At 42.5% G+C, this 21997-nt stretch overlaps 3 protein-coding genes across 5 annotated transcripts; 1 reads left to right on the forward strand and 2 right to left on the reverse strand.

Moving 5' to 3' along the window:
* Nucleotides 1–5412: 5412 nt before the first annotated feature.
* Nucleotides 5413–8433, reverse strand: LOC121749858 (protein HOTHEAD-like). Of its 2 annotated transcripts, none has more exons than XM_042144510.1 (5): nucleotides 8285–8433; nucleotides 7517–8161; nucleotides 6323–6594; nucleotides 5765–6240; nucleotides 5413–5689 (listed from the first exon to the last, which is right to left on the reverse strand). In XM_042144510.1, the coding sequence occupies exons 1-5, from the start codon at nucleotides 8370–8372 to the stop codon at nucleotides 5635–5637; spliced, it is 1536 nt and encodes a 511-aa protein (XP_042000444.1). In that variant the 5' UTR covers nucleotides 8373–8433; the 3' UTR covers nucleotides 5413–5634. The 2 variants fall into 2 exon arrangements, with proteins under 2 accessions (XP_042000444.1, XP_042000443.1); XM_042144509.1 differs by having other exon boundaries at nucleotides 6323–6696.
* A 4593-nt stretch (nucleotides 8434–13026) lies between these two features.
* Nucleotides 13027–15938, reverse strand: LOC121746995 (exosome complex exonuclease RRP42-like). 2 transcript variants are annotated; one of them, XM_042140968.1, is made up of 8 exons: nucleotides 15816–15938; nucleotides 14923–15050; nucleotides 14576–14632; nucleotides 14332–14424; nucleotides 14093–14171; nucleotides 13881–14008; nucleotides 13602–13745; nucleotides 13027–13521 (listed from the first exon to the last, which is right to left on the reverse strand). In XM_042140968.1, the coding sequence occupies exons 2-8, from the start codon at nucleotides 15046–15048 to the stop codon at nucleotides 13279–13281; spliced, it is 870 nt and encodes a 289-aa protein (XP_041996902.1). In that variant the 5' UTR covers nucleotides 15049–15050; nucleotides 15816–15938; the 3' UTR covers nucleotides 13027–13278. The 2 variants fall into 2 exon arrangements, with proteins under 2 accessions (XP_041996902.1, XP_041996901.1); XM_042140967.1 differs by having other exon boundaries at nucleotides 13881–14171.
* A 3497-nt stretch (nucleotides 15939–19435) lies between these two features.
* Nucleotides 19436–21996, forward strand: LOC121748233 (sorbitol dehydrogenase-like). The gene is made up of 6 exons (XM_042142463.1): nucleotides 19436–19600; nucleotides 19680–19747; nucleotides 20099–20335; nucleotides 20540–20830; nucleotides 21364–21551; nucleotides 21629–21996. The coding sequence occupies exons 1-6, from the start codon at nucleotides 19510–19512 to the stop codon at nucleotides 21819–21821; spliced, it is 1068 nt and encodes a 355-aa protein (XP_041998397.1). The 5' UTR covers nucleotides 19436–19509; the 3' UTR covers nucleotides 21822–21996.
* The last annotated feature ends 1 nt before the right edge of the window (nucleotide 21997 follows it).

Here is a 21997-nt window from a genome sequence, read left to right on the forward strand (position 1 = left end):
CAGCGGCGGTGGCAGGGAGGCGGCGGTGACAGTGGCGACGGAGGCGGCGGTGGCGGTGGCGACGGCGACGGCGACGACGGAGGCGTGGGAGCCGACGTGTGATTTTTTTTAAGCAATGTACTTTTTCGATTATGAATGTAATTTTTTTTTATTAATGTACTTTTTAAAAATTTTTGTACTTTTTTTAATTTATTGTACTTTTTTTAAAATTAAAATAGTATTATTAATGTTTCTCATATATGTCTCGTAAATTAAATTCTGTATATTGTGTTATTAGTGATGTGGCTAGGCTATTTATGATATGACTAGGCTATGGCTGGGCTATTTCTGATGTGGCAGGAGGATTTTTAGTATTGATGATGTGGCAGGAGGAGTTTGTGGCTGGGCTATAACCATTGTGGATGCTCTAAATGCTGGTATTCAATAAGAGCATCCACAGTGATCGGCGGACAAGCAATAGCCCAGCCATAGTCCAGCCATGCCACATCAGCAGCACTAAATTTCTCCTGCCACATCAGCTGGACAAGCAACTGGACAAGCAATAGCCCAGCCACAGCCTTGCCATATCATCAGCACTAAAAATAAATAATTAACAATCACACAAAATACGGAATTAAATTCACGCCACATATACGGAAAAATTCGATAATTTCATTTAAATTAAAAAAGTACATAATTTAACAAAATTACATAATAAAAAAATTACATAATTTAACAAAATTACATAATTAAAAAAAAACTATCGTCGTGCAGTCTTCCGCGCCCACAACTCTTCAATTAAATCCTTTTGGAGTCGAATATGAGCATCCACTTGGCGCATGTCGGCATGTGCCTGGAGGCGGCCGGCTTCATCGTGAGGTACCCCGCTTCGTACATTGGGGGCGTCCGCGCCGTGGCTTAGACCAGCTTCATTATCGTCGTTGGCCCAACTAGTCAGTTGTACACCTTCATCTTCGACAATCATGTTGTGCATGATAATACAGACGTACATTATATCAGCAATGCAGTCGACATGCCACAAACGCGTTGGACTCCTAATTGCCGCCCATCGAGACTGGAGCACACCAAATGCGCGCTCCACGTCCTTGCGCGCCGACCCCTGTCGTGCCGCAAAGTAGGCCTTCCTTTCATCTGATGCGCATCGGATCGTCTTCACAAAGACAGGCCACCTAGGGTATATCTCATCCGCCAAGTAGTAGCCCATATCATGTTGGTTGCCGTTGGCGACAAAACTGATGGCCAGACCGATGCCCTGGCACTGCTCGTTGAAAAGGGGCGACGAGTTGAGGACATTGAGGTCGTTGTTCGAACCGGCTACCCCAAAATACGCATGCCAAATCCACAGCCGATAATCAGCTACGGCCTCGAGGATCATCGTGGGATTCTTTCCCTTATAGTCGGTCGTGTAGAACCCTTTCCAGGCAGCAGTGCAGTTCTTCCACTCCCAATGCATACAATCTATGCTGCCTAACGTACCCGGGAACCCATGCTTCTCCCCGTGCATCTGCATCAGCTCCTGGCAGTCTTCGGGGGTTGGGCTTCGAAGGTACTGCTCACTGAATATTTTAACCACGCCCTGACAAAAATACTTCATACATTCAAGGGCAGTCGTCTCGCCGATGTGGAGGTACTTGTCCCACATGTCTGCCGCGCCTCCGTAGGCCAGCTGTCTGATTGCCGCAGTGCACTTTTGAATAGGTATGTGGCCGGGTCTGCCAGCCTCATCGTGCCTGAAGCGGAAACACAGATATCGACGCTCCAAAGCGTCGACAATACGCATAAACAGGGCCTTGCTCATCCTAAAACGCCGCCTGAAAAGGTTGGCGTTAAACCGCGGCTCCGGTGCGAAGTAGTCTTCGTATAGCCGCTGATGTGCAGCTACGTGATCCCGGTCAATCACTGCTCGGCGGTGGACAACGGGTCGAGGTTGAGGTACCGCCGGCTGCGAGGCCCGTTGTAGCAGCCGGTCTATCTCTCGGGACGTATAGGCATCCAAATGTTCATTCAAACGCCGTTCGTACTCCTCAGCATCCCCACCACTACCACTACTACTACCACCCGCGTTACTCATTTCGCATTGTTGTTGATCTTGTACAGAAATTAAGGTAGAGAGAGTACTCGTTAAAACAAGTGGTGCGAATGAATATGTCGTGCAAATCGAGTATATATAGTGTTTCGAAAATTTTAAAAAAAAAATCGCTCGCCGGTTCCTCGCCGATCGGGAGGCTGCAATAGCGGCGAGCCGATCGGCGAGAGCCCGGGAATCGGCGTAGCCTCGCCGAAATTCTCGCCGATTTGGAGCTCGCCGGCTGCAATAGTTCGGCGAGCGCCAAAAATCGGCGAGCCGCCCGCTCGCCGACCACTGGAGATGCTCTAAGAGAGATTTAAAGGCAAAATTAGCATACAAGAATGTTTCCACTTGCAGTGGTTTGGATTATATGTAAATGACATGTATGCAGGTAAAATATGCTCCTTATTTTGTTTAATCTTGAAATGAGGCTGTCATATAATATGCGTAGTTTATTTTTCGATCTACTACAACCTTGTATTGAAGCAGTTGTCTTTTAACTCACGAGGCCTCTCAATGTGTGGTTCTAGTTTGTTCACTTTGTAACACCATTTGTCGAATGCACACATTCAAGAATCATTCTGCTGATGGACTGCTTCTCGTATTAGAACATTAGGAGTTGGGTGGGTTTTTTTTTATATCAAATATCCAGCCTAGACACCAATGAGAAGAACGATCCTATTTTACTGAGTTTTTTTTTCCGAGAGCATGTAGTTTTAGGCATCACTCTTAACAGAAACGTAGCTCTTGAACCGTTGAGACCGAATAAGAAGATTTTAGTTCGGCTATTATTTAAGAATATGTGGAACATATGATAAATCTACACACGTTTGAACATACACTGCCAATCTAGGTAATGATGCATTTTGAAAGACGAGACGAGACGAGACGAGATGAGATAAGATTTTGATGATGCAATGTCATAACAGGACACAAGTTCACAATAGATTAACAAATCGATAAAGAAAGCCATGACTGTACCTTTTTGCTGTATAAGAAGCTATTGTATCTCATCAAACATAATAAGCAAAACCAGTCGCAGGGCAACTCTCCTTTGGCATGTTATGCGAATTAGAAGCCGCACATCGGCCACCTACATATTTTTCACTATCAAGTACCAACAGTGCATGCCAAGTAAGGGTAGCCCTATGAATGGTTTGCTCCTGTTTCTACAACTGCATCTTTATGCTTTGACTCATCACTAGCTGTGGTTTATATATGCTTTAGCAGGTGGAATAAACCAATACAGAAACAGCATATGCTTTAGACTCTTGTGTATATTGGCCTCTTAGAGCATCTCCAGTGGGCGGACATCCCACTAGGACATCCACTAGGACATCCCAAAAACACCTCCTGCCACGTCACTAGGACTTCCCATCCCACTGCCACGTCACTAGGACATCCCCTCCTATGTCCGCCCTTCCCACTAGGACATCCCGCAATAAAAAAAATCATATATTCACAAATAAAACAATTTACATTTACGGAAATAAAATTTGACCGAGAATACGAACGGGAAAAATTAACAACTTCATCGGAAAAAACATACATGATTCGAAAAAAAAAAATTACATACTAATAAAAAAAACTTCATACATTATCACGTCAACCCCTCCGAGTCCAAACCTCTTCGATGATATCCTGCTGAAGTCGAACATGGGCATCTGTTTGCCGCATGTCAGCAAATGCACGCAGCCGCGCGACCTCTCCATGAGGTACCCCCATATTCACATTCGCGGTGGCCACGCCGTGACTTGGACCTGCACCCGTATCATCTTCATTGGTCCACTGAGTCAGTTCCGCAGCTTCATTTTCGACAATCATGTTGTGTATTATGATACATGCGTACATGATATCGCCGATGTTGGGAATATACCACTGCCGTGCAGGACCCTTCACAACCGCCCACCGACTCTGGAGCACACCAAATGCCCGCTCCACATCCTTGCGCGCTGCTTCCTGACGGCTCGCAAAATATGTCTTCTTTTGTCCGAGCGGATGCTTGATTGACTTCACAAAGACGGGCCAGTTTTGGTATATTCCATCCGCCAAATAGTACCCCATATTATGCTGGTTGCCGTTGGCGACGAAACTGATGGCGGGACCAACGCCATTGCACTGAGCGTTGAACAGGGGCGACGACTGGAGAACGTTGATGTCGTTGTTGGACCCGGCGACTCCAAAATAAGCATGTCATATCCACAGCCGGTAGTCAGCTACAGCTTCAAGGATCATCGTGGGATGCTTGGCTTTGAAGCCGGTAGTGTACATCCCCTTCCAGGCGGCGGGGCAGTTCTTCCACTCCCAATGCATACAATCTATGCTGCCCAACATCCCAGGGAACCCGTGCACCGACCCATGCATATCTATCAGCATCTGGCAGTCTTCGGGGCTCGGACTCCGAAGATACCGCTCCCCGAATATCGCTCTCACGCCCGCGCAAAAATTCTGCAGACACTCGACGGCTGTCGTCTCGCCAATGTGGAGGTACTCGTCGAACATGTCGGCCGCGCCTCCATACGCTAGTTGTCTGATTGCGACAGTGCACTTCTGCAAGGGCGTGAGTCCGGGTTTGCCAGCTGCATCCTCTCTGATCCTAAAATACAGGTATCTTCTCTCTAAAGCACCCACGATGTGCAGAAACAGCGGACGATGCATCCTAAAGCGTCGCCGGAATAAGGCTTCCCCAAAACGCGGTTGCGGAGCGAAGTAGTCCGCATACAACCGAATATGTGCAGCAATGTGGTCACGGGGTACTTGAGTTCGACGATGGATCGGCCGAGGTACCGCCGCCTGCTGCCGCCGCTGCAACCTCTGTTGTAGCAGCCTCTCTATCGCACCTTCAATAGCGACCTCCAACTCATTCTCGCTATCACTTTCACTAGACATTCTAGATATACTTGAAATTAGAGATGTAGAGAGAGAAACTTGTTAACACAAGTGGTGCGAATGAAATAAAATTCAACGAGCCGTATATATAGAGTTTAAAAAAAAAAATTTAAAAAACGGGACGTCCGACTGGACGCCACAATGGCGGACGTCCGCCCGCCCGTCGCCGGGACGTCCGAGGACACCCGACGTCCTCACGGGACGTCCGTATCCGACCCTAAACGCCACAATGGCGGACGTCCCGGTCGCCCGTCGCGACGTCCGACCGGATGTCCGACCGGACGTCCGCCATTGGAGATGCTCTTAGCGTGCTTTTCTTATCCTACCCGTTCCCTGTCAGGATAGCCATATTCCTTCATCCATGTCTCTTGTTGGTAAATGTGAAGAAAAGCAATGGAAAGAAGATGCTGTTTAAAAGATGGAATTGACAATTATGAGAATCGTGAATCGGCATATCCTTGGTGATATTCCTCCCTCACATTTATTTTGTTCCCATTTTAAAGATTTGAATTTCATACTCTACCTTGGGAAGGTCAGTCAAGGTACACTTATCAATCAAATTGCTTCTGTAAATATCATGTCTATTACTTGAAATAATCTCATGAAATGTCACTTAAATGAAATATACATTAGCTGCCTGCATTCCACTTTATTTGCATGTCTTGTGATGTAAAATCTCAAGCACCCTTTTCCCCTCTGTGCCTCTGATTAAGGATTTTATGTCCCATATACCTGCATCACAACATAGATAGAAACAAAGATGATTAATAAGTTGTAGAAAGCAAGATAATTTGATTAGATAATCACCTCCCAAGCATCATAATGGTAGCCTGAGGATTAGTTCCAGGGGTGTGGTAAAAGGTGGAGCTATCAACAACACGCAGTGCATCGACACCAAGCACCCTATAATCACGATCAACGACCCGATCCACTTGGCAACCTCCATGGAAATGCCAGATTGAGATCACTGTATCATTGCAGTATTGGTGCATATCATAAGCTGCTGACTTGTGCTGTGTCCTGAGGTTGATGGGAAAGGACAATGTATACTTCAACAAGGATCGTATCGTGCTGTTGGGGTACCTAAATCGGGAGATGGCCTGTGATCCCACAACTCTTTGGAGGATTTTCATGCCTTGGACGCACTTCTGCAAGTCCCTCGAGTCACTGAAGTAGTTGAATGTCACACTTGGATTGTCATTGGGGTCCTTGCTCTGAAGCTTCATGTACCCTTCCGAGAAAGGTCCCGCTACCTTTCCCCCGATCATTGCTAGCTCGTTGCCCTGTTTCAGTCTCGTATTTTATTTTATTTTATTTTATATGTATGTGTAGATACTAGTAGGAAAAAGAGATGGACGGACTAACTTGATTTGCAGCAGTTGTAAGAGAAGTTAAGGAGTCAATGTTGCCGTTAAGTGCTTCAATGTAGAAGCCAATATCAGTTATGCCAACTACTTGAGGAAGGGAGGCTTCCACGGACCTTCTAGAAGCTATTGCGATGCCATTCAATGGGTTGTCGGACATCCCTTGGCCCACCATTGCCTGGTCCAACACCACTTCTATTCCTTGGGCTTTGAGTTCATGGGCTGGCCCGATACCACTCAGCATTAGAAGCTGTGGGCTGCCCAATGCTCCACCTGACAATATTATCTCATTTCTATTTCCCTTGTTCAAGTATACCATATGTTTCTTGCCTTTTAAGTCTTTGAAAACTGCTCCATAAGCCTTGCTTCTTTGCCCTTCATTCACATATATATCCACATGTAATTATTTTGTCTTGTACTATTTATTTATTGGTTTGTTTGCAGTTAAAATTGAATACCTAACCTCTACGGGCATTTACTGTTCATAATTATATACATACGGTTAGCTACTTTTATAGTTTATCTATCTCTATTATTCACATTTTTCCATGCGTTTTTCAATTTCATATGAATCGAACAAGTTGGCTTCATTTAATCAAGTGTGTGAATTAATTTTTTTCACCCATATTATTTAAAAAATCGTGTCCATCCTAGATGAGACGCTAATGATGAATGAAGGGAGCAATATTTTTATCTATCTCCATTAATCCTTCTATTAGTAAATGACAATCTAATTAATTTATACTCCCCCGCTCTATAGTAATGAAGTCATTTTGTCATTTTGGTACGTTCCATAGTAGGAAGTCATTTCCTTTTTTTAGTAAAAGTCAACGCATTTCTTCTCACTTACTTTACTCTTTTTTCATCTCTCCACCTTTTATATTTCCTACTTTATTCTTCTTTTTATTTAACCCATTTAACACAATTTTTCTTAATCTCCATGCGTGCCGGAAAGAAATATCTCCACTACTATGGAATGAAGGGAGTAGAATTTTTGATTGAAAGTGTCCTGCTTTAACATTTGTTGCAAAGTGTAGACCTCGCCAATTTCTTAGATCTAAAAACATCGTAATAACTTCCTGCTTTATCATTTTGGGAAAAATGAGACCACCCCAATTTCTTTGATCTAATTGCAATTAACCAGTAGTTATTATGCGTAATTAAAAAATAGTAGTAATAAGGACATATATGTGACCTGGGGAGGTGGAGAAGAGGATTTGGTGCACGGTAGCATGGAAGTAAACAGTAATATTGTTTGGATGAGCATGCTCCAACAAATCAGCGGCCGTATGCCTAATTCCATTCTGATCGAATGTTGATCCTCCGGTTTTGGTCCCATCAACGTGCTCGTACGTGTACCCGTTGTCGGGCAGCACGCCGGCCTCCAGCAGCCCCTCTCTGACCGCGGCCTGCCACCGCCTCACCCGCGGCCGGAACGCCACCTTCCTCTCCACCCACTCGTACGACGCCTCCACCAGCCGCGGCTCCCACCCGGCCCGGCCCACGTACTCGCGGCTGGCGCGCGTGTAGAAACCGGCGTTGATGGCGGTGCCCCCGCCCAGCACGCGCGCGCGGTGGTTGAACACGCCGTCGGTGGAGATGAAGAGCTGCGCGGCGGAGTCGGGCGACGGGTCCGTCAGCGTGCGGGCGAATCCCGAGGCGTGGACGATGTGGGGATCGGTGTACGGAAGGCCACCCCTCTCGAGGAGTACTACCTTGGCGGAGGCGGAGAGCGTTGCTGCCAGCGGGCAACCCGCGGTTCCGCCGCCGATGATTATGTAGTCGTAGTGCCCGGTCGACGGAGCTGATGTTGCATTTTTCGCAAAGGAACTGTATGGAGCTACAAGCAAGACAAACCATTACTTCATTTACGAGCTAATAAAATAAGAGAGAGAACTTCCTAAAATAAAAAAATAATTTAATTAACATGGATGTATTTAGGAGAGATCGAGAGAAAGACAACCTTTTTCAGCTGTGGAAAAGACGCTTAAGAAGAAAACCCCAAAGACCACTGTGGCAATAGTGGGAATTGGGTTTTGGGAGGGTGCCATATTTTCAATATTATGAGATATTACCAATCAATAGAAGAGTTGTCAATTGATCTTTATATTACGCACTCCTACATAAGAGAAGTAAAAATTTGGTTGGTGCGTATCTCCTGAGACCAAACAATCTAGGTAATATAGGATATAGTGTGGTTACTTAGGCCACCCGCAATGCGTCACGCGGGTGGCCTGTATTCCGTCACGAAGGGACGGGACGGCGGCGTGACGCGTTACAGCGCTCAGTCTCGTCCCAAGCCCGTTCCGCGTTCCGTCACGCCGTGACAGTTAGCGAGATGTCTCGCCACGCGCCGAGGCGACGTGGCGCACTCCGACGCCATGCGTGACGCCCACTCGTCGGCTCGCGAGTGGGCATCATCAGGCTGACGCAATAATTTATTTTTTTAAAAAAATTCGAATAAAATAATAATAATAATAATAATAAATAAATAAATAAATAAATAAATAAATAAAAACGGTAATATTATCGTTATATTACCGTTTTTTCAATTTTTTTATTATTTTTAATTTTTTTACTCTATAAATACTCCTAATTCATCCTCATTTCACACACAAATACACATCTATTCTTCTCAAATCATCTCCATTTCCTCTCCAATTTTCATCTAACCTCTCATCACAAAATGTCTGGTTACAGAAACTCTAGCGGTGGCGGCTCCGACGGGTTCGACATCAACACGTTCGGCGACTGGGGGGCATGTACAATGTCCTCGGTGGTGGTTCCGGTTCGTCGACTCCGGGCACCCAGGGTTCGTCGACGCCGGGGGTACCAACCACCCTATTTTGATGTGGATGCATACGCCCGTCCACTCCGGAAGAAGGCCGAGGCGGGGGAGAAGGCCGAGGCGGTGGAAGCTCCAGGGCGGAGGCGGACGAGGAGGAGGAGGATCTAGACCGGCATCCGTACGGCCACAAAGAAACGCTGGCAGTGTACAACGCCTGGACCAACGTCTCGTACGATCCCATCGTCGGGAATCAACAACCCCGGAAGTGCTTCTGGGAAAAGGTCACCGACGCCTACCACGAAATTAAGCCGAAGGGTCCCGTTGCTGCACATATAAGATGCTCCGGGCTCACTTTGACCGAGTCGACAGAGAGGTCAAACGATTCTGCGCCATCCATAAGAATGAAGCGGCTCATTACCAAAGCGGAGCCACGAGAGCCAACATTCTGAGGTCGGCTTTGCGGGTCTACTTCGACGACACCGGCAAACAATTCAAATATGTCGACGTTTGGGAGGTCGGTAAGGACGAGGAAAGGTGGGCCGGCGGTGTCCGGTCCAGCTCGGGCTCTACCTCGAAGCACATGAAGCACACAGGAGGTGGCCAATACTCGTCTGGTGAGGGCGGTTCGGGCAGCGGGCCACAAGAGTTTGCCTCGCGGGAGGTTGAGGCCCCGGCAGACGATGCCGGTGGGTCCTCCCGTGGACGCCGTCGGCCGCAAGGGAGAAATGCGGCGAAGGCGGATAGAGGGAGGAGGAGCCGTGCCGAATCAAGCCAGGCTGGCTCGACCTCGGGGGGACCCTCGAACTCCCTTATGTTCATGTACATGACCGTCACAATGGCGGACACTTCCCGCATGACGCCTCCCCAATACCAAGCCTATCTTAACGGAATTGCGTTTATGGCGGCACAACTTGGCATTCCGCCTCCTCACGGCTTCAGTGCACCTCCACCGTCTCCGGGGGATGATTCGCCGGCGGAGTAGTTTTTTTTATTTTCTATAAAATTGTATTTTAAATTATGTCATTTTTATTTTTTTTAGGATTTTAATTATGTGTTTTTTTTGTTTTTTTTGAATTTTAGGTTGTATTTTTATTTTATGCTGTAATTTTATTTTATTTTATTTTTAATGAAGTGTGCTTTTTTAATTGAATTTGGTTGGAAATAAAAATAAAAAATGAAATTGAATGAATAGTAATTTAAGGAACGGTTAAGGGACGGTTAAGGGACGGAAGGTTGCAGGTTCTGTCCTTTAGTTAAGAGATGAAGTAAAAAAGTACAGTGAGACCCATGAATAGTAATTTAAGGGACGGTTAAGTGACAGCGTTGCGGATGGCCTTATAGAAACCAAGATTAACACTACTTCAATTCAATAGTACCTTTTTTGTGATTTATCATTAACCACCCGATTGTACAGGAGTATGTTTTTATATTATTTTTATAATAAAAATAATTAAATAATATTATTACAACATTTACAAAAAAATACAAAAAATGCACAAAATGTAAAATATAAAAACGACAAACATATATTACAACAATCAAAATAAGAAATTTAAAATAAATAATTAGGATGAATTAAATGAATAATTAGGAGTATTTTATTACTATTATGATTATGAATTTATGAATAGGATGTAGGGAGGGAGGCTAATCCATGAGAATACATGGTGACAGAGGAGCCACATAAAATCTTCCTTTGTTATATTTAAAAGTTAATTAGCACAATAAGTCTTCTGTGTAAATTATTTTCATCATTAAAGAGGCATAAATGTTGATTATGAAAAAATTAATTTGCTTGAAAATTAATCCTACCTATCAACGCAAAACCAGATATGGCTATTTGTTTAATAAATTGCTTCTAATTTTTGTTGGAAAGATTTTCTGCTTAAACTACCGAGTATGATTTTTAAATATAATATCAATGATATAATATTTAAAATAATAATTAAAATATATCTTAAAAGTTGTGGAATTTTATTCATTGTTCATATTTTTATGGTATGAATGGAGACATCAAGTATACTTAATTATTTAAATTTATTTAGAATTTTGATTTGAGAGGAATTCTTATATGTTTATGGTTATGACGATACAATTTCTATAATAATAAATTGATAATTATAAAATTATTGTCCTTAAATTAAACTTACGTATTGGGATATAATAGACTTGCCCTTTTTCAAAAAACAAGAATATGTTTTTATAATGATAGATATTTTAAATATATAATTTCTTATATAAATACACCCATGTGTAATATTAATATGATAAATGACATCGTAAAATTGACACCATTTTATCCAATATTGAAATATCCTAACTATAAATATACGTAAAACATAATACACTTGTTAGTCTATTAGATAGATCTAACGATTAGATTAATGTCACGTGTCATCTAATAATGTTTCGATTTTTAGTCTAATAATATAGCTCTGATAATAATGTAACATTGTAATCTTATAATGTAGTTTTTTAGTCTAATAATGTAGATTTTCACTCTAATAATGTAGATTTTTAATCTAATAATGTAGTTCATATATTATTATCACAACCATCTAATCCAAGAATCCAAGGGGTATTATTTGTGCTATATTTTACACTGAGAATGTGTAAGGACCCCGAAACATGGGCGGACACACATAGGAATGACTAGGGGCTTAAGCCCCTAATAAACATGATTTTTTTTTTTTTTCCTTTGTAATTTTTTTTTTAATTCTAAATTTTACATGAATATAGTTTAAATAAATCTTTTTTTATAAAATAGCCCTTACGAGTGATGATTTCTGCGTTCCCCTGCCCCCGAAATGTAAGTATAACATATGAACCGCAAGCATTTATAAGAAGAGAAAAATCTTATATGGATGGCTCCCTTCATTAAATTTCTCCGGCACACATTTTATTGTAAATGTTAAAATATGAGTAGAGAAAAATGTTAAATTTGACGGCTCCTCGTTATATTACCCCGGTAGATCCGTAGATACATTTTTTCTTTTTTAGAGATGGGACCACGAAATATTTTATGGACATGAACGAAGTAAAACCTATTGATATATAGCAAAATCAGTAATTTATTATTGGCAACATGGGTCAACCGTATGTCATTTATATGGCCAAGACTTTGGTCTCAACTCTCACGGTTGATTGCTATCGATATCATCTATTGAATTGTCTTAAATACTCTGCTTAGGAGTAGGAGGTAGGCCTATATAGCACCTTTGCGGCGGAGGAGAGCGTCGCCGACGACATAGAGCAACCCACGGTTCCACCACCGATGATTACGTAGTCGTAGTAGTCTTGTCGTGGAGTTGAGGTCGCATATTTGGCGAAGAGGGTGGAGTTGTGTTAGAAAAAACAAGTTGATTAGCTACATTTTAATATTACATCCGTCCCGCATTAATTGTTCACTTTTATCATTTTTGACCACTCATCAATTATCCACTCTCACTTTTTACCATAAAAAATAAATAAGTTTCACATTCCACTAACTCATTTCACTCACGTATTATTATAAAACTAATGTATAAAAGTGTGACTTTTTTAATACACTTTCCTTTACATTTCAAAGTGGACAATTATTGGGAGACGGACCTTATACATTTTTACATCATTAATTAAATATAAATTTTATTTTTATATATTTAATGTTATAAAAATATGAATTAGTGGATTGTACTGATTTTATTCTTTACGGTGAAAAAGAATTTGACATTTTTTATTGGAATTGTGGATTCCCCTACCCACTGCCATCTAAAGAGAATAATATCATGAATTTATAAATATAGGCTGCATTAGAAATTAATTAATTCAGGAGTAGGAAAATGGTACTATGTTTCAATAAATTCATGGTAAAACAAAACCACGAGTAAGAGAATCACTAGTGACCCCACTTTGTAGAAGCCATTCAGAAGCATATCGGTTAACAAATCTTCTAGTATTTGTAATTTAGTACTACTATGGTCTGAACAAGGAAAAATAAAGAAAAAGAAAACTCTCAATCGGCAATTCTGGTTAAACTGCATCAAAAATATAAAAACTTTAAATTCTCTAGAATTCAAACCTAAAAAAAAATTGGCTACCCAATGCTACATAAATTAGATATACTCCTACTCTATAGTTATGAATTAGAGTTGGGACTTCCCACGCAAGAAACAATCGGCATAGTAAGATTAAGATTCCATCTCATCGCAAGCCTCGGCGGCAGCTATCTCTGAATCCAATTTGTTCATCAACTGCTCACTTACATGTTTAGCGGCAGATATCGTATCAAGTACAACAGTCGGATGGAGGCCAGCGCCGCCTCTTTTTGTCAGACCACATATCCGGCCTAGCCTGTTGATCGAGACCGACACTGCTGAACTCATCTGAGACTCCTCTTCCGTAGTTGCATCTACAATATAATGCCCCCCGACCTGCAAAAGTCAACATGCGTTTTTGCATCTCAGAATCCAAACCCTAGACAAAAAAGCTGGAGAAAAAGTGAATGTTTTACCTTGGTTAAAGTGACTATAACAGGGACCCCCGACGTGTCAAATTGTAGAAACTCCTCATCGCTCACATCAACCTCCGGTGTCTCATCAGAGGGAGCGTTGGCAGAAACTTGAACTTTTGGAATCACTGTATTGCTTAGAGCAGCCTATGGAAGAAACCGCAAACAAGAATTCAGGAATGGAGAAAATTGGAAGGTAATAAATTGTTGATTTCTGTCGATATACCACGTTGTTGTAATGTGATATGATTAATGCAAAGCTAGAGAAGAAAAAAGATAGACCTTAATGGCAGCTCCCAAAGCATCCAGCATGTTACCATCTGAACTAACAACAAGACCATCGATGTAGAGATCCCAACAGACCTTCTTCCCTCGAACAATGCACAGAGATGATAGATCAATTCCAGCACCTGGAGCAAATTCAGAGACCAGAAATTGTAACAAATGAATATGTAGCGAGCGTAGCCTAATTGTCATGTGCTCGTAAGTCGTACCTGCACCACTTTTACCACCCAACAAACACCTTTCAAGTGCTGAAGATAGCTCTGTGGATAACTCCTCACCCCCTCTGCCCTGTTATTGAGGATTAACAGAAACTGATCAATCACCCAATGTCGAGATGCATATTGCCATCTTCCCGTAATATTCTTGGTTATGCAAGCAGTTGAGATTCCATTAACAAACCAGCACACAAACACATTCACACATTATAAAGAAAAGAAATTTCATAAACCTGAAAAGATGGTTCGGCAGTCGGGCTGCAATCGACATATATGGAAACTTTTCCCTTGTCGGGATAAGATGGATTTGGCTTTCCAAGCTCGACCTGTTAATAAAATGATAGTGGATGAAATTCAAGTCTGTGAGAGAATCCAAAGATAAAATGGCATAAAACAAGAATTCCAAGTCACCAAGAAAAACAAAACAGAGCAAATTTGGAAATCAAGATGAAAAGAGAATGTTTGACAGCAGAGTACCTTTACACTAGCAATAACATCTGTTGCCCCCAGCTTCACTCTTGCTGAGCCACTTGCCTGTTTCACGTGAAAGTTTAGATCATTAAACATGCAATCTACTAAGGAGGTGTTCGGGTTTGCAAGATTGTATCCGGGATTAAATTTGTAGTGTGTTTTGTTAATGAGATTCAACCCCACAACTCAATCCTAGATAGATAATCATGGGATAATTAGTCATAGCTAACCCCCTATGACTAAAATAATCTCACAACTCAATCCTGGATTATGTCTTCGTATTATTTTACCTTGGAAACCAAACACCACCTAAATGTATTGAAGAAGACCTCAATAAGGCAAACAAACTGTACCTGAGGGATGATACCGGTTTCAAGAAAAATGGGTCGGTAGGTAAGTCGTTTCCTACCATCAGTGCGTAAATCCTGTTCAATTCCACCTTTTATAAACGTTTGCTCCCCTAACGAGAGCCCCACCATAACTGCAAGAATATACATGAAAAGCTGAAAGGTCAAGATTCATACATCAAAACATTAAGAAAAGCTCATGCAAAGAAGAAGCATCTCGTTATTCTCGTTTTTGCAGGATAATCCCCAATTTTTCAGTTCAACTTTGGTGGAGGCAAATATCCGAGAATAAGTCAGTCTATTGGCAGATATCTTTAAATATCCAAAAAATAACGAAAACGAAGCATGCACTACAGAGAGTCAAAACATGAACCAACTACTGAAACTTGAGGAAGCAATGGAATATATCAATATAGAGGCATAAAATCAACGAGGTTGAACATATTATTTGTTCTATGCACAAGAACAGACTGCTAAAACTGAGATGCACAGAGAATTTACTTATGCAGAGCTTGATGTAAAGAAAGAAGCTGTTAACCAAAGATGATTTTGGCTTTGCTAAGGAAAGCTCACAAAGTTGCAAGCTTTGAGGGATAGAAGGAATTTAAGTCTGAAGTCTATCTATGTACTCAGCCAAGCAAAGCACCAAAATCAAGTACTACTTGTGTATGACCAAACAATGGTGCAATTCCATTAATAATTTGAAATCAGCCGAATAAGTGTACCAGAAATAATAGTGCAGACTTCCTAAGATAAGTAGTGAGGATATAATAATGTGGCAAGGCTTTCAGAATGATGCTCATGCTTAAACTAAAATACTCAAATTACAAACGTAATGCATATGTGATCTTTTAGTCATTTCACAGTTTTCTGTGGAAGAGTGCCGCTGTAAAAGTTACCTCAGCCGGAATTTTGGTCGGAAGCGGCGAGCAGCGGGCAGGTGCGAGATGGGTACTAGGGTTTTAATAATTTTAGGTGACAGATGGCATTATTAATCAAAATTAGGGTTTCCCATTTAAAAGAATCCCTAAGAGCATCCCTTAAACTACGTTGTCCCCCACCGTCCCTTAACCTACTATTTGAAGGCCTCACTGTACTTTTTTACTTCATCCCTTAATTAAGAGACGGAACCTGCAGCGCTCCGTCTCTTAAACCGTCCCTTAAATTTCATTCCATTTCATTTTTTATTTTTATTTCCAACCCAATTCAATTAAAACAAACACACTTCATTAAAATTAAAATAACATTACAACTTAAAATAAAAATACAACTTAAAATTCAAAAAAATAAAAAAAAAGACATAATTAAAATCCTAAAAAATTAAAATGACATAATTTAAAATACAATTTTATAGAGACATCCTTGAATGTTTTATGTTTCACTTTCGATGTGGGACAAAATCATTCAAGGATGTCTCTATAAAAGAGAAACAACCAAGAATGAGTTTGTCCCACCTCGAAAGTGAGACATAAAACATTCAAGGATATCTCTATAAAAGAGAAACAACCAAGAATGATTTTGTCCTACATTAAAAGTGAAACATAAAACATTCAAGGATGTCTCTATAAAAGAGAAACAACCAAGAATGATTTTGTCCTCTATAAAAGAGAAATAACCAAGAATGATTTTGTCCCACATTGAAAGTGAAACATAAAACATTCAAGGATGTATCCATGACTCCTAGCTCAACTGGTTGAGAAGGGAGGCAAGGATACCGCCCATCCAGGAGGTATTGAGTTCGAATCCTGGATGGTGCAACATGGGATTAATTTCCCCTGTGGGCCTTTACAAGGCTTGTTGCCTTGGGGCTTGGCAAGTTGATGAGCCTTGACCCGTCCGGGACAGCGCTGGTCTACGGGGGCCGAACTCGTCGGAGGGTGGCTGGTCTACGAGCCTGACCAAGGCTAGTTCGCGAGACCGAATCCGGCTGGAGGGAGGCTAGTTCACGAGCCACGAGGGTTGGGAAGGGCTAGTTAGCTTGCCAAATGTATCACGAACTCCGATGTATGTGTGTGTGTGTTAAAAAAAAGGATGTCTCTATAAAAGATAAACAACCAAGAATGAGTTTGTCCCACATCTAAAGTGAGACATAAAACATTCAAGGATGTCTCTATAAAAGAGAAAAATCCAAGAATGATTTTGTCCAACATTGAAAGTGAAACATAAAACATTCAAGGATGTCTCTATAAAAGAGAAACAACCAAGAATGATTTCATAAATTCGCAAGCCCATCAAATATATATGGGCTATTATGAATTTCTTGTATTCATTTATTTATAAAAATTGTTTTTAAATATAAAAACAATTTTTATAAATAAAAAGTATTTTTTAAAAATTCATTTTTTTAAAAAAATTGATTTATTGCGTCAGCGTGACGACGCCCACTCGCGCGCCGGCGAGTGGGCGTCACGCATGGCACAGGGGCGCGCCACGTCGCCACGGGACGTGTCTCGCATGCAACGCGTAGCACGAGCGTTCCGTCCCTCCGCGACGGAACGCGGGACGGCGGCGCGCCGCGTTGCGGGTGCCCTAAGGGCATCCACAATAAGAATAGCCCAGCCATAGCCCAGCCACAAACTCCTCCTGCCACATCATCAGCACTAAAAATCCTCCTGCCACATCATCAGGACAAGCAAATAGCTCAGCAATAGCCTAGCCACAACACTCAAAATTATATAAAACAAATAATTGACAATCACACAAAATACGGAATTAAATTTACGACACAGATACGAGAAAATTTAATAATATTATTTAAATTAAAAAAAAGTACATTAAAAAAAATTACATTAATTTTAAAAAATTACATTATTTTTAAAAAAATCCCGACCTCCGCCTCACTCCTCGTCTCCGTCGCCCCCGTCGCCGTCGCCGCCTCCGTCGCCGCCGGTACCCCCCCCCGTGCCGCGGTGGCCTTCAAATCATCACGCATGCTCACGAGCAATGCGTGAAGAAAACTTTTCTCCTCGGGGTCCTCTTCCAATCGGCTAAGATCTTGACCATCTGAGCACGCGTTTGTTGACGCGCGAAGAATTTGAGATCCTCTGTCGACTGGCCAAGGGGGATGCCGACTGGACCTCCTGGGACCCCCCGTCGCCCCCCGCCTCCCGTTGCGCCCGCCTTTGACCAACCGGGCGAGTTCGGCGAGCGAACGATGGAGGGGACGGGAGCTCCTGAGCACCCTCGGGGAGATCGTGGGAACCGCTGCTGCTGCCGCTGTAATCACCGGTATAGTTCAGTCGTTGCTTCTTCGGCCAGCCAGCGTCGACACCTGCCCTGAACTTCTCGGAGTCGTTCAGCACCTCATAGCAGTTCCAGTAGGTGAACTCCTTATACAACCCGGACTGGGGTAAGGCTTTCTCCGCTATCCTCCTACAGTCATCCTCCGTTTGGCCACTGCTCTGCATGCGGAGGGCGTTGGCGTACAAGCCCGAAAATCGGGAGACCCCAGCCCTGATTCGGTCCCACGCCTTCGGGCACTCCTCCCCGTTGCGCGGCCTCCCCTCCGGGCAAAATGCCTTGTAGGTTGCTACTATTTTGGCCCACATGTTGACGATCCTCTGATTGTTCGAAGTGAGAGGATCATCGCAAACACTCACCCGACAGTGCGACGTTCTCCGCATCCGTCTACTTCCTCCGTACCGAGTAGTCGTCCTCACCCGGCTGCGACGACTCACCGACCCTCTTGCCCTTCCCCTTGCCCTTCTTCTTTGGAGTGGCCCGACCCCGCCCTACTCCCCCTGTTTAAACGGGAGTTTCCGGAACACCGAGAAGATCAAACCCCAACTCGATGTGTGCGAAGAAGCAGTCGAAAAATCAAAACTGGGGCGATAGACGTTTTCCCCCCGGCGTCCCCTGGGTCGCCGGTACCCCCCCGGCATCATCTGCATCCCGGGTGCCCCCCCGACATCATCTGCATCCCGGGTGCCCACCCCGGCATCGCCGGTAACTCCCCGGCATACTCCCCCTGGCTGCCATCCCGGACATCATCTGCTGCCACGGTACATGTTGTAGTACTCGGGCATCGGACCCCATCCACCTCCCACGGGTACCGGGGGAGTTTGAGACCCGCTCGTCATTGGAGTACCTTCGTTGTTGTTCTCCATTTCACGTTGTTGATCTTGTAAAGAAATTAAGATAGAGAGTACTCGTTAAAACAAGTGGTGCGAATGAAAATGACGTGCAAATCGCGTATATATAGTGTTTCGAAAATAAAACAAAAAAAATTTCCGCTCGCCGATTGGAAGGCTGCAATAGCGCCGAGCCGATCGACGAGCGCTCGGGAATCAGCGTGCACTCGCCGAAATTCTCGCCGATTTGGCGCTTACCGGTTGCAATAGTTCGGCGAGCGGACCGGCGAGCGCCAAAAATATGCGAGCCGATGCGCTCGCCACTATTGTGGATGCTCTTAATTCAAATCCAGAAAAAATGAAATGAATCGTTCAAAATAAAATAAAATAAAATAAGATATTGTGACTAAAAATTGATAAGCGTTATCCATCCACTTTTAATTTTATTCTGCTGCGACTTTAAGAGTCATTCATCTAAAATCCCTAATTTTGCAAAGGAGAAGGATCTTGACACTTGAGAGAAATGGGATCTCAGGGAGAAGAAGAGAATATGGCAGCTTGGCTACTTGGCGTTAACAATCTCAAGATTCTTCCTTTTAAGCTCCCTCCTCTCGGTCGGTATCTTCTTACTCTCTCTCTCTCCACTCTATTTCTGAATATAGGCTCTGCATATTAAAAGTTTGTTACTTTTAGGCCCTCACGATGCTAGAATCAGAATGAAAGCTGTGGGTATCTGTGGAAGTGATGTTCACTATCTCAAGGTCAATCTTTTTTCCTTACTATAAATCCACAGTGATTAATGGTTGTCTGCTTTTCTATATTTAATTAATTTTTCCGTTAATAGTTGCTAAGTTTGAGGCTCGTTTTCTAGCAAAATAAAGTTTTTCAATCTGATGGGTGAAGAAGATATACTCATTGGCATCTAGTACTTTGTGTAATGATCCGTTATAGTAGTATATTGACAATAGTTTTTCAAGTGTTTGAAACCTAAATTGAGAGTAAATGAAAGAAAAAGGATACTAGTCAACAAAAGAAAATTAAGTTTGAAGGTAAGTGGTCTTCTATTTAAAGATCTGTGATGATTCTTAAATGGTGGCTGTATCATGCTTCAGGAGATGAAGTTAGCAGATTTTGTGGTCACGGAGCCAATGGTGATCGGGCATGAGTGTGCCGGTGTGGTTGAGGAAGTAGGAGCTGAAGTGAAGCATCTAGTGCCTGGTGACCGCGTCGCGATTGAACCAGGAATAAGTTGTTGGCGGTGTAATCTATGCAAGGAAGGAAGATATAATCTATGCCCTGAGATGAAATTCTTTGCTACTCCTCCGGTTCATGGTTCCCTTGCGAATCAGGTTTATTAGAGCTGGCTTCTCTATATAGATTTCTTAAATTCGGTCTATTTGTTTTAGTATCCTGCTTTGCTTGAATTGGATCAGATTTTATCAAGATTCTACTGTATCCTATTGTGTGTTGTGAGGTTTAACTTTATCATGTGAAATTGTCATGACTCGGCAATGGTTATATCGCAACTGACTTTGCTTGACCGATCCTCGCAGATTGTGCATCCTGCGGATTTATGTTTCAAACTCCCTGAAAATGTGAGCTTGGAAGAGGGTGCCATGTGTGAGCCATTGAGTGTTGGTGTTCATGCTTGTCGCCGTGCCAATGTTGGTCCAGAGACAAATGTGTTGGTGATGGGAGCTGGACCCATAGGACTTGTAACATTGCTAGCAGCTCGTGCTTTTGGATCCCCAAGAATCGTTATTGTGGATGTAGATGATCATCGCCTATCAGTTGCTAAGCAGCTTGGAGCTGATGAGACCGTCAAAGTTTCAACTAATGTAAATGTAAGTCTCTTTTGCATCAATGTCAAATTAACGATTTTGCATATCAAGATTCCTCATAAGCTATAGGAGAAGTAAAATATTAGTCCTTCATAAATGTAAGTCTCTTTTGCATCAATGTCAAATTAACCATTTTGCATATCAAGATTCCTCATAAGCTATAGGAGAAGTAAAATATTAGTCCTTCTATATGAAACTTTAAGCTCAATATCATTGTATTGATCAGCTTTCGCCAACTAACTGTGTAGCTATTGGCCCTTCTTAGTCAAGTACATATTTTGTGTTTTCCTTCCTTGAAGTTAGTATTTGCAAGAGTTATTCAGGTTGCCTTGTAGTATAGGGCATTCTGTTACTTACAAGTTTCTCGTGGAAGGAAACTATGATGATTTCATGCCAATGATTTGTTGCAAACTTACAAAAATCAGTTATGCTACCGATTGTACTTAGAAGTTGGACTATGTAACTATTATGCATGTTGAATTCAAGTTTTGCTTGTATATAGTCAAACATATCATGTAGTGAGAGTTCTGTAACAGGATGTAGGTGCAGAAGTTGAACTTATAAAGGCTGCAATGGGGGCTAGTGTGGACATAGCTCTTGACTGTGCTGGTTTTAGTAAGACAATGTCAACGGCTCTAGGTGCCACTTGTTCGGGCGGAAAGGTTTGCCTAGTAGGGATGGGGCACACAGAAATGACCGTCCCCCTTGCACCAGCTGCAGTCAGGTACTTGATTGACTTGTTGCATAAACAAATTACAGAATGCATCTCTCGCGACTTAATCATTCATAATACTCAATCAGGGAGGTCGACGTGGTTGGCATATTCCGCTACAAGAACACATGGCCTTTGTGCATTGAGTTTCTTCAGAGTGGGAAGATAGATGTGAAGCCGTTGATCACCCATAGGTTCGGATTCTCTCAGAAGGAAGTCGAAGATGCTTTTGAGACGAGTGCGCGTGGTGGAGCTGCTATCAAGGTCATGTTCAATCTCTAGTGCTTATTCTGTTGAAGGGTGGAAACACAACTATGAAACCAACAAATTACTGTGTAACTGTTTTAAGGTTTTCCATTTTGTATATATCTAAAAAGAGTTGGATGTCAGATCTGTATATGCAACTCTAATAATGAAAGCCTCTTTTTTAATACGGAATATGAAATATCTACTACCAC

This window comes from Salvia splendens, chromosome 9 (genome assembly GCF_004379255.2).
Source record: "Salvia splendens isolate huo1 chromosome 9, SspV2, whole genome shotgun sequence".
Taxonomy (NCBI): Eukaryota; Viridiplantae; Streptophyta; class Magnoliopsida; order Lamiales; family Lamiaceae; genus Salvia; species Salvia splendens.

Coding starts and splice junctions, on each gene's coding strand:
- LOC121749858 (XM_042144509.1), bottom strand. CDS start 8,372: ATGGCACCCTCCCAAAACCCAATTCCCACTATTGCCACAGTGGTCTTT. Junction 6,697..7,516: donor CCTCTTCTCCACCTCCCCAG/GTCACATATATG, acceptor ATGTGAATGAAG/GGCAAAGAAGCAAGGCTTAT. Junction 6,241..6,322: donor TTACAACTGCTGCAAATCAA/GTTAGTCCGTCC, acceptor AGACTGAAACAG/GGCAACGAGCTAGCAATGAT.
- LOC121746995 (XM_042140967.1), bottom strand. CDS start 15,048: ATGGTGGGGCTCTCGTTAGGGGAGCAAACGTTTATAAAAGGTGGAATT. Junction 14,633..14,922: donor AAACCGGTATCATCCCTCAG/GTACAGTTTGTT, acceptor CACGTGAAACAG/GCAAGTGGCTCAGCAAGAGT. Junction 14,172..14,331: donor CTGCCGAACCATCTTTTCAG/GTTTATGAAATT, acceptor CCTCAATAACAG/GGCAGAGGGGGTGAGGAGTT.
- LOC121748233 (XM_042142463.1), top strand. CDS start 19,510: ATGGGATCTCAGGGAGAAGAAGAGAATATGGCAGCTTGGCTACTTGGC. Junction 19,601..19,679: donor TTTTAAGCTCCCTCCTCTCG/GTCGGTATCTTC, acceptor TGTTACTTTTAG/GCCCTCACGATGCTAGAATC. Junction 19,748..20,098: donor GTGATGTTCACTATCTCAAG/GTCAATCTTTTT, acceptor ATCATGCTTCAG/GAGATGAAGTTAGCAGATTT.